Source organism: Heptranchias perlo, chromosome 1 (assembly GCF_035084215.1).
Source record: "Heptranchias perlo isolate sHepPer1 chromosome 1, sHepPer1.hap1, whole genome shotgun sequence".
Lineage (NCBI taxonomy): Eukaryota > Metazoa > Chordata > Chondrichthyes > Hexanchiformes > Hexanchidae > Heptranchias > Heptranchias perlo.
The window spans coordinates 196,471,455-196,487,136 of record NC_090325.1 but is presented as its reverse complement, the minus strand read 5'-3'; the positions used below and the strand labels follow the sequence as shown (position 1 = coordinate 196,487,136).

At 45.8% G+C, this 15,682-nt stretch overlaps 1 protein-coding gene across 4 annotated transcripts in view; it reads right to left on the bottom strand.

Moving 5' to 3' along the window:
- Positions 1–15,682, bottom strand: part of LOC137331133 (B-cell scaffold protein with ankyrin repeats-like) — a 230,899-nt gene that overhangs the window by 27,237 nt on the left and 187,980 nt on the right. For all 4 annotated transcript variants that reach the window (XM_067994740.1, XM_067994748.1, XM_067994756.1 and 1 more), the window contains one exon: positions 5,333–5,462. In XM_067994740.1, coding sequence (XP_067850841.1) covers positions 5,333–5,462 — 130 coding nt within the window. The remainder of the gene's footprint in view (positions 1–5,332; positions 5,463–15,682) is intronic.

The window sequence follows — 15,682 nt, the reverse complement described above, 5'->3', positions numbered from 1 at the left end:
CACAGGGGGGAGAAACCTGTAGCCAATTCAGGAAAACTCACAGAGAATATCGTGTATGAAATAATTTCCTCAGGAGTTCTCCTGATCGGTGGACATCACGGATAAAAAAGAAAGAACTGACTTGCATTTCTGTAGCACCTTTCACAACCTCAGGATGTCCCAAAATGCGTTACAGCCAATGAAGTACTTTTGAAGTGTAGTCACTGTTGTAATGTAGGAAATGCGGCAGCCAATTTGCGCACAGCAAGATCCCACAAACAGCAATGAGATAATGACCAGACAATCGGTTTTAGTGATGTTGGTTGAGGGATAAATATTGGCCAGAACACCGGGGAGAACTCCCCTGCTATTCTCTAAGATAGTGGCCATGGGATCTTTTACTTCTACCTGAGAGGTTTAATGTCTCATCCAAAAGTCAGCACCTCCAACACTCCCTCAGTACTGCACTGAATTGTCAGCCTAGATTTTGTGCTCAAAATCTCTGGAGTGGGACTTGAGCCCACAACCTTCATGACTCAAAGGCATGAGAGTGCTGCCCACTGAACCACAGCTGACACTTTGCTAATTTATTAACCATTTATTAGTTAAATACTAGTTGGAAACTGGATGCTGCACGACACACAAAGAAGCCAGAGGAAGAGGTAGTAGAAGTGGAGAAGGATTCCCGAGACTAGGGAAATGTCAGCCTTTGGCTGAAGAGAATTCTGACGCTGGCCTGAGGGGGTTCTACCACCAGAAGAAGGATGCTGGTGGACAACCAAGTTCATACGAAGGCACTGCAGAGCCTCTCGGAAAATGAACAGCAGATGGCAGTACTGGTGGACAAACCAATGTCATCCTTTACAGCAACATCGGCAAGGGCATCTCGATGATGTAGATCAGACTGCAGTGAGTGGCAGCTGCGTCCGTCCAATGGAATATGACTCGGCCTGGAGGTAAGTTATTACCTCCTATGGTCGCCAACCCTCCAGGAATGTCCTGGAGTCTCCAGGAATTAAAGTTTAATCTCCAGGATGGTGCTGCGAGCAACACCCAGGAGAAAAATCATAGGGGCCGTTAAAAAATTTAGTGTGTAGTTTTTCACTTTCTTTGAACAATTTGGCTTTTCGGTGATAAAAATATTGAAGATGGGGATTAAAAAATAAGGTGTTTGACTGACAGTCAAGAATCATCCAAAGAATGTGTTTGTTTTCCAATTGGCTGTGGGAAGGCGGTGTACTGCGAGGATTGACACACTGGGCGACCAATAGTGGGAGTGTGGGGGCGGGGCTGATTGAGGACATGTGATGAAACCTCCAAGAATACGTCCAACCAGAGTTGGTAACCCCATCAACTCCAATGTGGAGATGATGGCATTCACCTCATGAGTGGTGGTATGTAGACAATGGAAAGAACAATATCTACCAGATTCAGAGATCTCCAGGCCACCATTCTAGGGATTAGCAAGATGTTTGGGACACTCTCTTCCAGGAATTAAGGAATATTAGTAATTCCATAAGGTCTGTTTTCCCACAGATCAGTGGCGACCATTATCCTGATCCCATCCCCGGTAGGTGAGCAGGATGATGGCTCCAAGGATTCTGCCTTCTCTTAGGAACCAGTTGAACCAGGAACACTTCTCACCACGATGGACGTCTCGGCACTATACACCAGTATCCCCCACGATGACGGCATCGCTGCGACAGCATCAATACTCAACACCAACAACAGCCAATCTCCGGAAGCCATCCTACAACTCATCCGCTTCATCCTGGATCACAATGTCTTCACCTTCGATAACCAGTTCTTTACCCAAACACACGGAACAGCCATGGGGACCAAATTCGCACCCCAATACGCCAACATTTTCATGCACAAGTTCGAGCAGGACTTCTTCACTGCACAAGACCTCCAACCAACACTATACACCAGATACATCGACGACATTTTCTTTCTATGGACCCACGGCAAGGAATCACTAAAGAGACTACACGATAACATCAACAAGTTCCATCCCACCATCAAGCTCACCATGGACTACTCCTCAGAATCAGTTTCTTTCTTGGACACACGAATCTCCATCAAAGACGGGCACCTCAGCACCTCACTCTACCGCAAGCCCACGGACAACCTCACGATGCTCCACTTTTCCAGCTTCCACCCTAACCACGTCAAAGAGGCCATCCCCTATGGACAGGCCCTGCGAATACACAGGGTCTGCTCAGACGAGGAGGAACGCGATGGACACCTACAGACGCTGAAAGACGCCCTAGTAAGAACGGGATATGACGCTCGACTCATCGATCGACAGTTCCGACGGGCCACAGCAAAAAATCGCATAGACCTCCTCAGGAGACTAACACGGGACGCAACCAACAGAGTACCCTTTGTCGTCCAGTACTTCCCCGGAGCGGAGAAACTACGCCATGTTCTCCGCAGCCTTCAACATGTCATCAATGAGGACAAACACCTCGCTATGGCCATCCCCACACCTCCACTACTCGCCTTTAAACAGCCACCCAACCTCAAACAGACCATCGTTCGCAGCAAACTACCTAGCTTTCAAGAGAACAGCGTCCACGACGCCACACAACCCTGCCACGGTAACCTCTGCAAGACATGCCAGATCATCGACACAGATACCACCATCACACGAGATGACACCACCCACCAGGTGCATGGTTCATACTCCTGTGACTCAGCCAACGTTGTCTACCTCATACGTTGCAGGAAAGGATGCCCCAGAGCATGGTACATTGGCGAGACCATGCAGACGCTGCGACAACGGATGAACGGACACCGCGCAACAATCGCCAAACAGGAGGGTTCCCTCCCAGTCGGGGAACACTTCAGCAGTCATGGACATTCATCCACCGACCTTCGGGTAAGCGTACTCCAAGGCGGCCTTCGAGACACACGACAACGCAAAATCGTCGAGCAGAAATTGATAGCCAAGTTCCGCACCCATGAGGACGGCCTCAACCGGGATCTTGGGTTCATGTCACGCTACACGTTACCCCACCAGCGAACAAATGTTATCTGTTTTTAATATAATGGGTCATTTGCTGGCTCTCTCTGCTTTCCGGATGTTTCTGCCTCTCTCTGTGTTTTTTTTTCTCTGTTTTTTTTCCCTGTTTGTTTTTTTGTTGAATGTGTATTCGGAGGTTCTGCAGGTAACACCTCTCTGTCTGAACACGGTGATTGCCTTGGCAATGGGCAGTTGCAGGGGCAGTCTGTAAACACCATGTATTATTGTTCAATATGTATAAATGCGTAGGCTTCAAGGAGATCTTGAAACATTTGCCTGAGGAAGGAGAAAATCTCCGAAAGCTTGTGAATTTAAAATAAAATTGCTGGACTATAACTTGGTGTTGTAAAATTGTTTACAATTCTCTTAGGACAGCAGAAAACACAGAGCTCCCTGCTCTACTCCCCTCAGGTGCCGTCACATGTGGAAGAAAGTTATTGTCAGTTATATTGTTATGATGTTCATAATTTTTATAATAAATTCTATAATGATGGGCCGAATGGCCTCCTCCTGTGCCGTAAATTTCTACGATTCTGTAATTCTAGCTCCTGTGGAGTCTGGGCTCTTGGGTTCTCCGCTGTTTCTCCTCATCTTCCTCCAAACTCGCTACCACAAGGAGTGCTGATAGAAGGATATGCTGATAGGGTGAGATGAAGTAGGGTGGGAGGAGGCTCGTGTGGAGCATAAACAGACCAGTTGGGCCGAATGGCCTGTTTCTGTGCTGTAAATTCTGTGTAATTCTATACGATAAAGATGGGGGAATTTATACTGGGAAACTCAGCCTAACAATGGCTCTGAGATTCCACCAGGGTTCCCTTGAATTCTCAGTGTAATTTTGGTGGGAGATTGGTGGAAACCCGAGAGAATTGGCCAGTATATTTTAGGGAAATTTCCCAAACTAACAGCAGCCTCGAGGCAGATTTCGGAATGAAGCTAAGAGTCTCTGAAAACTCTCCCGGTGCATCCTGAATAACATCTCGGCATGAATTCTCAGCATCAGAAATGGTAAGGGATGATGATTAAATACATAAGCAAAGGAATATGTATATATAAAATAAAGGCCACTCATTTACAATTTTCACAGAATAATGGTCAGAGATGTGGAATTCAATTCCCAAGGCATCAGGAAAAATCCCAAAATGCCATTTAATAAAAGTGGAATTTGATTTATCCTGTCACTGTAGATCAGTGAAAGAATGAAGGTGCATTTATATTGTGCCCTTTTAACGACCTCAGGACGTCCCAAAGCGCTTTACAGCCAATGAAACACTTTCGAAGTGTAGTCACTGTTGTGATGTAGGAAACGCGGCAGCCAATTTGCGCACAGCAAGATCCCACAAACAACAACGTGATGAATGACCAAATAATCTGTTTTTTAGTGGTGTTGGTTGAAGGATAAATATTGGCCAGGATATCGGGGAGAACTCCCCTGCTCTTCTTTGAAATAGTGCCAAGGGATCTTTTACATCTACCCAAGAGGGGAGACAGGGCCTGGGTTTACTGAAAGACGGCACCTCTGACTGTGCAGCACTCCCTCAGTACTAGCACTGGGAGTGTCAGCTTAAAATATGTGCTTAAGTTCCTGCAGTGGGACTTGAACCCACAACCTTCCGAGCTCAGAGTGGTGCCCACTGAGGCACGGCTGATGGCCCTGATCTCATCCTCTACATGGCATGATTCTAAAACAGAGAATCTTCTGATTCACCATGAGTAACGGCACAGGATATCTACCAGTAAGTGTTAATTCCATTGTTCGTCAAGTGTTATTATTAAGGAAACCTCCTTTGTGTGCATTCTGCAATCTACTTGATCATTTTCAGTGTTACAAACAGATAGAGAATTGTCTTCACACAATAACATTTGAAGATTATTTCGACTTTGTATGGCAACAGAAGTGGAGCAATAGCCCATTATCTCAAAGGACGAGACAAATCGATCTTCAACAATATGTTCTAGATTGTTACAAACTCTAGAAGCAGGGAACATGGGCTCGGCCTTAGAAACAGAAAGAACTTGCATTTATAAAGTGCCTTTCATGTCCTCGGGACATCCTAAAGCGCTTTACAGCTGGTGAATTCCTCTTGGGGTGGACTCACTTTGTTATGTAGGAAAATGCCTGGAAGAGGGAAATTGATCGTTTATGTTTAACTGCTTCATACAGAAGCAGTGAATGTGTGGAGTGTGGAGACAGGGGAAGCAGATAGAGTGGGAAACCTAAGGGGGAATTGGACGGAGGTTTGAGGGAGAGGACGATTGCGAGGTACTCATTTTTTGGGACTGGGTCTTTTGTGGTCCTGCACATTCTCATATTCCTATCTTACTTACAGCTATCAACCTGCGCCATCATTTCATAGATGCTTTCCTCTTTCTCTCCTTCCACACGTTGATGATTATGAATACCATAATTACTCTGGAACGTTTCTGGCCATTGGTTCTCTGGTCTCTCAGTTGACACCTGCATAACAGCAAACAGAAGGGATGGACCAAATGGTCTGATTCACGTACAATGAGTTTTGCCAAAGTGTCACATAAACTTTTTCATTTTTAATAATAAAATCACAGCTTGTTACCCATATGCTTATTCTTTTTTCAGAAAGTCTCTGTCAGATATATTCAGCAGCTAAACTTCATACTCACATAAAAATTGGAGTTTCTAGGGTGAAGAATTAAAATGCACAAGACAGTTGCTAAGAAATTGATCAGGTGCAATCAGGATTACCTTCCTCCGAATATAAAAGAACAATGTGAGAACAATATAAATCAAGAATTTCTAACAATATGTAACTATTCTCCACTAACTGCATTTTGCTGGAGAAATAATCCTGCTTTTATGGGGAGAAGTTGCTGTAGTTTCGGTCAGGAGTTCTGTCTGCTATAGTTTGTAGAGATTCTTTTTAAATAGACGCTGTTTGCTGAGTAAATAAACTCTGTTTGCTGTAAAATGGACTCTGCTGTAAGTCCCATCCCACCTCGAACTCTGGCTGACACAGTGGTGTCTTTACTCACTTTGCTATTTTATCGGCTAGGGTGACTTGTATCCATCTCTCATTGCTTAAGATAACTGCAAGCTGTTATCATACTCACATTAATAGGTCACTAAACAGCATCAAGTCAGCATTCTTCATTCACCTTTGTTCCTATTCAGAAACCTAGATGTATGAGCTGACCTGGTCTTACCTTAGCCATTATCTCAGGGATACTGGGGTTTGTAGCTCCCACAATTGGAGGTACCATTTTTGAGCCCTTGCTGTGCACAAATTGGCTGCCATATTTGACAAGACTTCAAAATTAATTAATTGGCTGGAAAGCGCCTTGGGATGGCCCCAGGGTGTGGAAGACACTATATAAATGCAAATTATTTCTCTTTCTAACCCACCCCGTTAGCAATTCGTCATCCAGTGGAAGCAATCTTTCACTATCCACCCTCAGAACCTTATATAATTTTGAAAACCCCTTTTAGATGCCCCCTTTAACCTTCTGTGTTCCTGAACAAAAGCCCTCATTTTTAAAATCCTTTCTTCTTAATTATGACCTCTCTTTCCTGGTAGCATCCTGGTGAATCCTCGCCAAACCCTTCCATGTCTTTCCTTTAATATCATGCCCAGAACTGTATACAATATTCCAACTGTGGCCCAACCAATGTCTTGGAGAAATTCAACTTTTATATCGTTGTCATAGCTGTAAACTGAGAGGAAGCTGGCCGATTTTTTTTTTATTCGCTCATGGGATGAGGGTGTCGCTGGCGAGGCCGGCATTTATTGCCCATCCCTAATTGCCCTTGAGAAGGTGGTGGTGGTGAGCCGCCTTCTTGAACCGCTGCAGTCCGTGTGGTGAAGGTTCTCCCACAGTGCTGTTAGGGAGGGAGTTCCAGGATTTTGACCCAGCGACGATGAAGGAACGGCGATATATTTCCAAGTCGGGATGGTGTGTGACTTGGAGGGGAAAGTGCAGGTGGTGGTGTTCCCATGTGCCTGCTGCTCTTGTCCTTCTAGGTGGTAGAGGTCGCAGGTTTGGGAGGTGCTGTCGAAGAAGCCTTGGCGAGTTGCTGCAGTGCATCCTGTGGATGGTACCCACTGCAGCCACTGTGCGCCGGTGGTGAAGGGAGTGAATGTTTAGGGTGGTGGATGGGGTGCCAATCAAACGGGCTGCTTTGTCCTGGATGGTGTCGAGCTTCTTGAGTGTTGTCGGAGCTGCACTCATCCAGGCAAGTGGAGAGTATTCCATCACACTCCTGACTTGTGCCTTGTAGATGGTGGAAAGGCTTTGGGGAGTCAGGAGGTGAGTCACTTGCCACAGAATAACCAGCCTCTGACCTGCTCTTGTAGCCACAGTATTTATGTGGCTGGTCCAGTTAAATTTCTGGTCAATGGTGACCCCCAGGATGTTGATGGTGGGGGATTCGGCGATGGTAATGCCGTTGAATGTCAAAGGGAGGTGGTTAGACTCTCTCTTGTTGGAGATGGTCATTGCCTGGCACTTGTCTGGCGTGAATGTTACTTGACACTTATCAGCCCAAGACTGGATGTTATCCAGGTTTTGCTGCATGCGGGCTCGGACTGCTTCATTATCTGAGGGGTTGTGAATGGAACTGAATACTGTGCAATCAGCGAACATCCCCATTTCTGACCTTATGATGGAGGGAATCTAGTACATCATGCTGCAACTGTGCGCACTCACAAAGTAAAAACTCTTAGTAAAGGACTTTGTAATACAGTATTATTAATGGGCCTGCAGACTGTAGCTCGGCACCAGACTGCAGTAAATTACAGACATCATTCTGCTCTTCCCAGACATTAGTTGAATGATACAGTTCTCACTGCTAACTGGTCACTGCCAGTTACTCTTAGCAATTGGATGATAGAATCATAGAATCATAGAAATTTACAACATGGAAACAGGCCCTTCGGCCCAACATGTCCATGTCGCCCAGTTTATACCACTAAGCTAGTCCCAATTGCCTGCACTTGGCCCATATCCCTCTATACCCATCTTACCCATGTAACTGTCCAAATGCTTTTTAAAAGACAAAATTGTACCCGCCTCTACTACTGCCTCTGGCAGCTCGTTCCAGACACTCACCACCCTTTGAGTGAAAAAATTGCCCCTCTGGACCCTTTTGTATCTCTCCCCTCTCACCTTAAATCTATGCCCCCTCGTTATAGACTCCCCTACCTTTGGGAAAAGATTTTGACTATCTACCTTATCTATGCCCCTCATTATTTTATAGACTTCTATAAGATCACCCCTAAACCTCCTACTCTCCAGGGAAAAAAGTCCCAGTCTATCCAACCTCTCCCTATAAGTCAAACCATCAAGTCCCGGTAGCATCCTAGTAAATCTTTTCTGCACTCTTTCTAGTTTAATAATATCCTTTCTATAATAGGGTGACCAGAACTGTACACAGTATTCCAAGTGTGGCCTTACTAATGTCTTGTACAACTTCAACAAGACATCCCAACTCCTGTATTCAATGTTCTGACCAATGAAACCAAGCATGCTGAATGCCTTCTTCACCACCCTATCCACCTGTGACTCCACTTTCAAGAAGCTATGAACCTGTACTCCCAGATCTCTTTGTTCTATAACTCTCCCCAATGCCCTACCATTAACGGAGTAGGTCCTGGCCCGATTCGATCTACCAAAATGCATCACCTCACATTTATCTAAATTAAACTCCATCTGCCATTCATCGGCCCACTGGCCCAATTTATCAAGATCCCGTTGCAATCCTAGATAACCTTCTTCACTGTCCACAATGCCACCAACCTTGGTGTCATCTGCAAACTTACTAACCATGCCTCCTAAATTCTCATCCAAATCATTAATATAAATAACAAATAACAGCGGACCCAGCACCGATCCCTGAGGCACACCGCTGGTCACAGGCCTCCAGTTTGAAAAACAACCCTCTACAACCACCCTCTGTCTTCTGTCGTCAAGCCAATTTTGTATCCAATTGGCTACCTCACCTTGGATCCCGTGAGATTTAACCTTATGTAACAACCTACCATGCGGTACCTTGTCAAAGGCTTTGCTAAAGTCCATGTAGACCATGTCTACTGCACAGCCCTCATCTATCTTCTTGGTTACCCCTTCAAAAAACTCAATCAAATTCGTGAGACATGATTTTCCACTCACAAAACCATGCTGACTGTTCCTAATCAGTCCCTGCCTCTCCAAATGCCCGTAGATCCTGTCTCTCAGAATACCCTCTAACAACTTACCCACTACAGATGTCAGGCTCACCGGTCTGTAGTTCCCAGGCTTTTCCCTGCCGCCCTTCTTAAACAAAGGCACAACATTTGCTACCCTCCAATCTTCAGGCACCTCACCTGTAGCGGTGGATGATTCAAATATCTCTGCTAGGGGACCCGCAATTTCCTCCCTAACCTCCCATAACGTCCTGGGATACATTTCATCAGGTCCCGGAGATTTATCTACCTTGATGCGTGTTAAGACTTCCAGCACCTCCCTCTCTGTAATATGTACACTCCTCAAGACATCACTATTTATTTCCCCAAGTTCCCTAACATCCATGCCTTTCTCAACCGTAAATACCGATGTGAAATATTCATTTAGGATCTCACCCATCTCTTGTGGTTCCGCACATAGATGACCTTGTTGATCCTTAAGAGGCCCTACTCTCTCCCTTGTTACTCTTTTGCCCTTTATGTATTTGTAGAAGCTCTTTGGATTCACCTTTGCCTTATCTGCCAAAGCAATCTCATGTCCCCTTTTTGCCCTCCTGATTTCTCTCTTAACTCTACTCCGGCAATCTCCATACTCTTCAAGGGATCAATTTGATCCCAGCTGTCTATGCATGTCATATGCCTCCTTCTTCTTTTTGACTAGGGCCTCAATCTCCCGAGTCATCCAAGGTTCCCTACTTCTACCAGCCTTGCCCTTCACTTTATAAGGAATGTGCTTACCCTGAACCCTGGTTAACACACTTTTGAAAGCCTCCCACTTACCAGACGTCCCTTTGCCTGCCAACAGACTCTCCCAATCAACTTCTGAAAGTTCCTGTCTAATACCATCAAAATTGGCCTTTCCCCAATTTAGAATTTTAACTTTTGGGCCAGACCATCAGATTGTCTATCAATTATTATTAAACTTCATTAACTACTTCCATTTATATAATGGTTGTGAAGTCTGTTGTCTTTTCTGAAAATGAACATGAACTACCTTCCACCTCTGTCTCCGTCCTGCCTCAGCTCATCTGCTGCTGAAACCCTCATCCATGCTTTCGATACCTCCAGACTTCAATGCTCTCCTGGCCAGACTGCCACCTTCCACTGTCAGTAAACTTCAGCTCATCCAAAATTCTGCTGCCCTGTATCCTAACTCGCACCATGTCCCCTTCACCCATCACCCCTGTGCTCGCTGACCCACATTGGCTCCTGGTCCAGCAACACCTCGATTTTAAAATTCTCATCCTTGTGTTCAAATCCCTCCGTGGCCCTCGCCCCTCCCTATCTCTGTAACCTCCTCCAGCCCTGCAACCCTCCGAGATCTCTGCGCTCCTCCTGGCCTCTTGCGCATCCCCCGATTTTAATCGCTCCACCATTGGCGGCCGTGCCTTCAGCTGCCTGGGCTCTAAGCTCTGGAATTCCCTCCCTAAACCTCTCCGCATCTCTACATCCCTCTCTTCCTTTAAAGCGTTCCTTAAAACCTGCCTCTTTGACCAAGCTTTTGGTCACCTGTCCTAATATCTCCTTATGTGGCTCGATGTCAACTTTTGTTTGATAATCGCTCCTGCGAAGCACCTTGTGGATGTTTTACAATGTTAATTGGCAGAAATCCGGGGCTAAAGGTCAGAGGTTCACATATACTGCATGTTCCTGAAATTACCATCCACCGTGAACACCTCTGGACAGATGCTCCCCTTTCAGAGCCGTGCTTCCTTTGTTCCTACCTGCACATTCAAAAAATAATAATCTTGCAACAGCTGTTTAGATTTAAGTAACCAACAATATGGGACTGATGATAATTTTTATTGTCCTTTTATACAGATAATTGGGTCTGCATTAAAATGGGTGAAATTCTATCATATTTGCATGGAGCTCCTCCTTTGCATAATTTAAATCTGAAACAACCCTAATTGCAAACATCAGATCTGTGCTGTACGACACAAAAAGGTTTGAAGCCCCTTTTGATGGAGGAGTCATTCAGAGCAATGCATCAAAATACAAGAAACAACAGACTTTGGATATTACCTGAAAGAACACATCAGATTCTGCCCACACTTTCACTGCAAATAACTCTCCTTTTTTTTTCTCTCCCTTTAAACTGCTGTAGCCTAGCAACGAGGTAATTCAGGCCCTGAATCATTGTTCTCCCTGTTATTTTCCATTGATATTATGAAGAATGACAAGAAGGTTGCAAAACTGCAGGTATTAAATAATTTATGAGATATCCATTTCAATAGTTTTAACACTGACATTATAAATAAAGAAAATAAAATTGCTTTCACACCCGTTTTTTATTTGCATACTTTATGAAGTCAGTAAGTGCCCTCTCTCAGTCCATTAGGTCTGAGAGCGATGACTGGGGGGAAGGGTGGACTTATGGTTTTAACACAGTAGCAAAACAACTATTTGCAGCCTGATAATTCCTAATTCAAAAAAAATGAAACATTTGTTGGCATTTTATGATTTTTGAAAGAGTCATAATATTGTTTTCTACTCGACAATTGGATGCCGGAAATATTCATGCAGGTCAAGAATGGTTTACATTGCAAACCTCAGAGAGGGCATGTTTCACGGATAATTCAGCATATTGAGTAGATTTCCAAATACTGCTGGACTCACACGTGGAAGGTTTCAAAACCACTGTACATAGAATGACACAGAATTTACAGCACAGAAACAGGCCATTCGGCCCAACTGGTCTGTGCCGGTGTTTATGCTCCACATGAGCCTCTTCCCACCTCTCTTCATCTCACCCTATCAGCATATCCTTCTGTTCTTTCCTCCCTCATGTGATCATGCTATTCGCCTCAACTACTCCTTGTGGTAGCAAGTTCCACATTCTAACCATTCTGTGGATTTATTAGTGACTATTTTATATTTATGACCCCTAGTTTTCGTCTCCCCCACAAGTGGAAACATCTTCTCTACGTCTACCCTATCAAAACCCTTTCATAATCTTAAGAACCTCTATCACGTCACCCCTCAACCTTCTCTTTTCTAGAGAAAAGAGCCCCAGCCTGTTCAGCCTTTCCTGATAGGTACATCCTCTCATTTCTGGTATCGTTCTTGTAAATCTTTTTTGTACCTTCTCCAGTGCCTCTATATCCTTTTTTATAATATGGAGACCAGATGTGTAGGCACATCCTCATTGAGTACAATAGGAGCCATTTTAAATCTTGCTAGCCTGGTGGGAATGGGGCGCTGGCGGGAATGGGGTGCGGGTGGGAACGGGGCGCGGGCGGGAACGGTGCACGGGCGGGAACGGGGCGCGGGCGGGAACGGGGCGCGGGCGGGAACGGGGCGCGGGCGGGAATGGGGCGCGGGCGGGAACGGGGCGTGGGCGGGAACGGGGCGCGGGCGGGAACGGGGCGCGGGCGGGAATGGGGCGCGGGCGGGAACGGGGCGCAGGCGGGAACGGTGCACGGGCGGGAACGGGGCGCGGGCGGGAACGGGGCGCGGGCGGGAATGGGGTGCTGCCGAGGATTCACTACCTCGCTGCTTTCCTGCCGGCTGCCGTTTTAAGCTCATGTTTTTTTTTTAGCAGGTCAAAGGCGCCCGTTGGAGGCCTCATGGATTCATGCAAATCATGGTCCTAGGTCGCAAATAGGACGTCATTTTAACGCGAAATCACGGAAGTCCCGCACAACCCACCAATGAAATCCAGCGGGATTGGTCTCTCGGAGCCCGTGAAGCAGTATTTAAAGGGCTGCTCAACTTCAGGCCATTGGATCTGTGTGTCATTGTGCTGTTTGGGTTGTCAGGAGAGTTTCCAGCTTCCAGATTGATTCTTTCTCCCATTTTTTGCCTTAATCATCCTCAATAAACTTTATCTGATTATGGCAGGAGCTATTGTTGCCAGATTCATTTGGATGGAGAACAGGTTACACAGACTAGGCTTGTACTCCCTCGAGTATAAAAAATTAAGGGGTGATCTAATTGAGGTGTTTGTGATGATTAAAGGATTTGATAGGGTAGATAGAGAGAAACTATTTCCTCTGGTGGGGGGAGTCCAGAACAAGGGGGCATAACCTTAAAATTAGAGCTCGGCCGTTCAGGGGTGATGTCAGGAAGCACTTCCTCACACAAAGGGGAGTGGAAATCTGGAACTCTCTCCCCCAAAAAGCTGTTGAGGCTGGGGGTCAATTGAAAATGTCAAAACTGAGATTGATCGATTTTTGTTGGGTAAGGGGATTAAGGGTTACGGAACCAAGGCGGGTAGATGGAGTTAAGATACAGATCAGCCATGGTCTAATCGAACGGCAGAATTGGGTGGAGGGGCTGAATGGCCTCCTCCTGTTCCTATATTCCCAACAGTTGGAGGAAGATGAGGAGCAACACCAGCAACAACTGGGCCTATCAGAAGACAACAGGTGAGGGAGTGAGGTGGGGTGGGGATGGGGAGGAGGGAGGGGGAGGGTGAGGGGGGAGGGGCGTGCTTGTAGGAGGCTTTGGGTTTATTCGGTCCACCAATATGGTCGTGTTTAACTAACTTGATAGAGTTTTTTGATGAGGTAACAGAGAGGATCAATGAGGGCAATGCGGTGGATGTGGTGTATATGGACTTCCAAAAGGCGTTTGATAAAGTGCCACATAATAGGCTTGTCATCAAAGTTGAAGCCCATGGAATAAAAGGGGCAGTGGCAGCATGGATACAGAATTGGCTAAGGGACAGGAAACAGAGAGTAGTTGTGAACAGTTGTTTTTCAGACTGGAGGGAGGTGTACAGTGGTGTTCCCCAGGGGTCGGTGCTGGGACCACTGCTTTTCCTGATATATATTAATGACTTGGACTTGGGTGTACAGGGCACAATTTCAAAATTTGCAGATGACACAAAACTTGGAAGTGTAGTGAACAATGAGGAGGATAGTGATAGACTTCAAGAGGACATAGACAGGCTGGTGGCATGGGCGGACACATGGCAAATGAAATTTAATGCAGAAAAGTGCAAATTGATACATTTTGGTAGGAAGAACGAAGAGAGGCAATATAAACGAAAGGGCACAATTCTAAAAGGGGTACAGGAACAGAGAGATCTGGGGTTCTATGTGCACAAATCGTTGAAGGTGGCAGAGCAGGTTGAGAAAGCAGTTAAAAAAGCATACGGGATCTTGGGCTTTATAAATAGAGGCATAGAGTACAAAAGCAAGGAAGTTATGATGAACCTTTATAAAACACTGGTTCGGCCATAACTGGAGTATTGTGTCCCGTTCTGGGCACCGCACTTTAGGAAGGATGTGAAGGTCTTAGAGAGGGTGCAGAGCAGATTTACTAGAATGGGTTCCAGGGATGAAGGGCTTTAGTTACGTGGATAGACTGGAGAAGCTGGGGTTGTTCTCCTTAGAGCAGAGAAGGTGGAGAGGAGATTTGATAGAGGTGTTCAAAATTATGAAAGGTCTAGACAGAAACTGTTCCAATTGGCAGAAGGGTCAAGAACCAGAGAACATAGATTTAAGGTGATTGGCAAAAGAACCAAAGGCGACATGAGGAGAAACTTTTTTACACAGTGAATGTTTGAGATCTGGAGGGGGCGGTGGAGGCAGATTCAATCGCGGCTTTCAAAAGGGAACTGGATAAATACTTGGGGGGAAAGAATTTGCAGGGTTACGGGGATAGGGCGGGGGAGTGGGACGAGCTGGATTGCTCTTGCATAGAGCCATTCACCATTTGAAATGAAACTTTTGTTTCTGTGCCTTAGGACCTGTTACAGTTAGTTATAGTTCTAGGTTATAGGCTGCTGATAGTGCCCACCACAGCCTGGACCCCAGTGATTGCTGAGAGCACAACATAATTCCTAGAATTTGTGCTGGCTGTCAAGGAAAAGCTTGCTGCATAAAACTCACTCCATAAACATCGTTATTTTAACTACTGCAAACAAGAGATGGGGTGAACAGGTAGAAAGGATGAAGTTTTAAGCTTCCCTCTTGGTATTATGTGCAAGCGTTTTGAATTGCAACAGAAAATTGAGATTGCAACTAGATCAATAATTGGCTTCCTGGAATATAGGTAAACAGCTGGATTACAATAACAACTTGCATTTATATAGCGCCTTTAACGTAGTAAAACATCCAAGTGCGTCAGACATATCAACAGGAGCTTGATATCAGCCAACACATATAGACATTCAGACACACGAGCACATAAGGAGATCTTAGGAGGTGACCAAAAGATGGTCAAAGAGATAGGTTTTAAGGAGCGTCTTAAAGAGAGAGAGAGAGAGAGAGAGTTGGAGAGGTTTAGGGAGGGAATTCCAGAGCTTAGGGCCTAGGCAGCTGAAGGCACGGCCGCCAATGGTGGAGCGATGAAAATAGCAAGCTCGACAACGGCCCACAGGTAAGTGAAGATATCGGGGGGGAAGTGTCGCAGGGCTCGGGGGGTTGCAGGGCTCGGGTCGTGGGGTTTGAGGGGGGTCGTGAGGCTCGGGAGGTGGGGGGGAGTGATCGCAGCAGACGCCAGTGGCACATGGGGTCAGGGTTGGGGGAGGGAG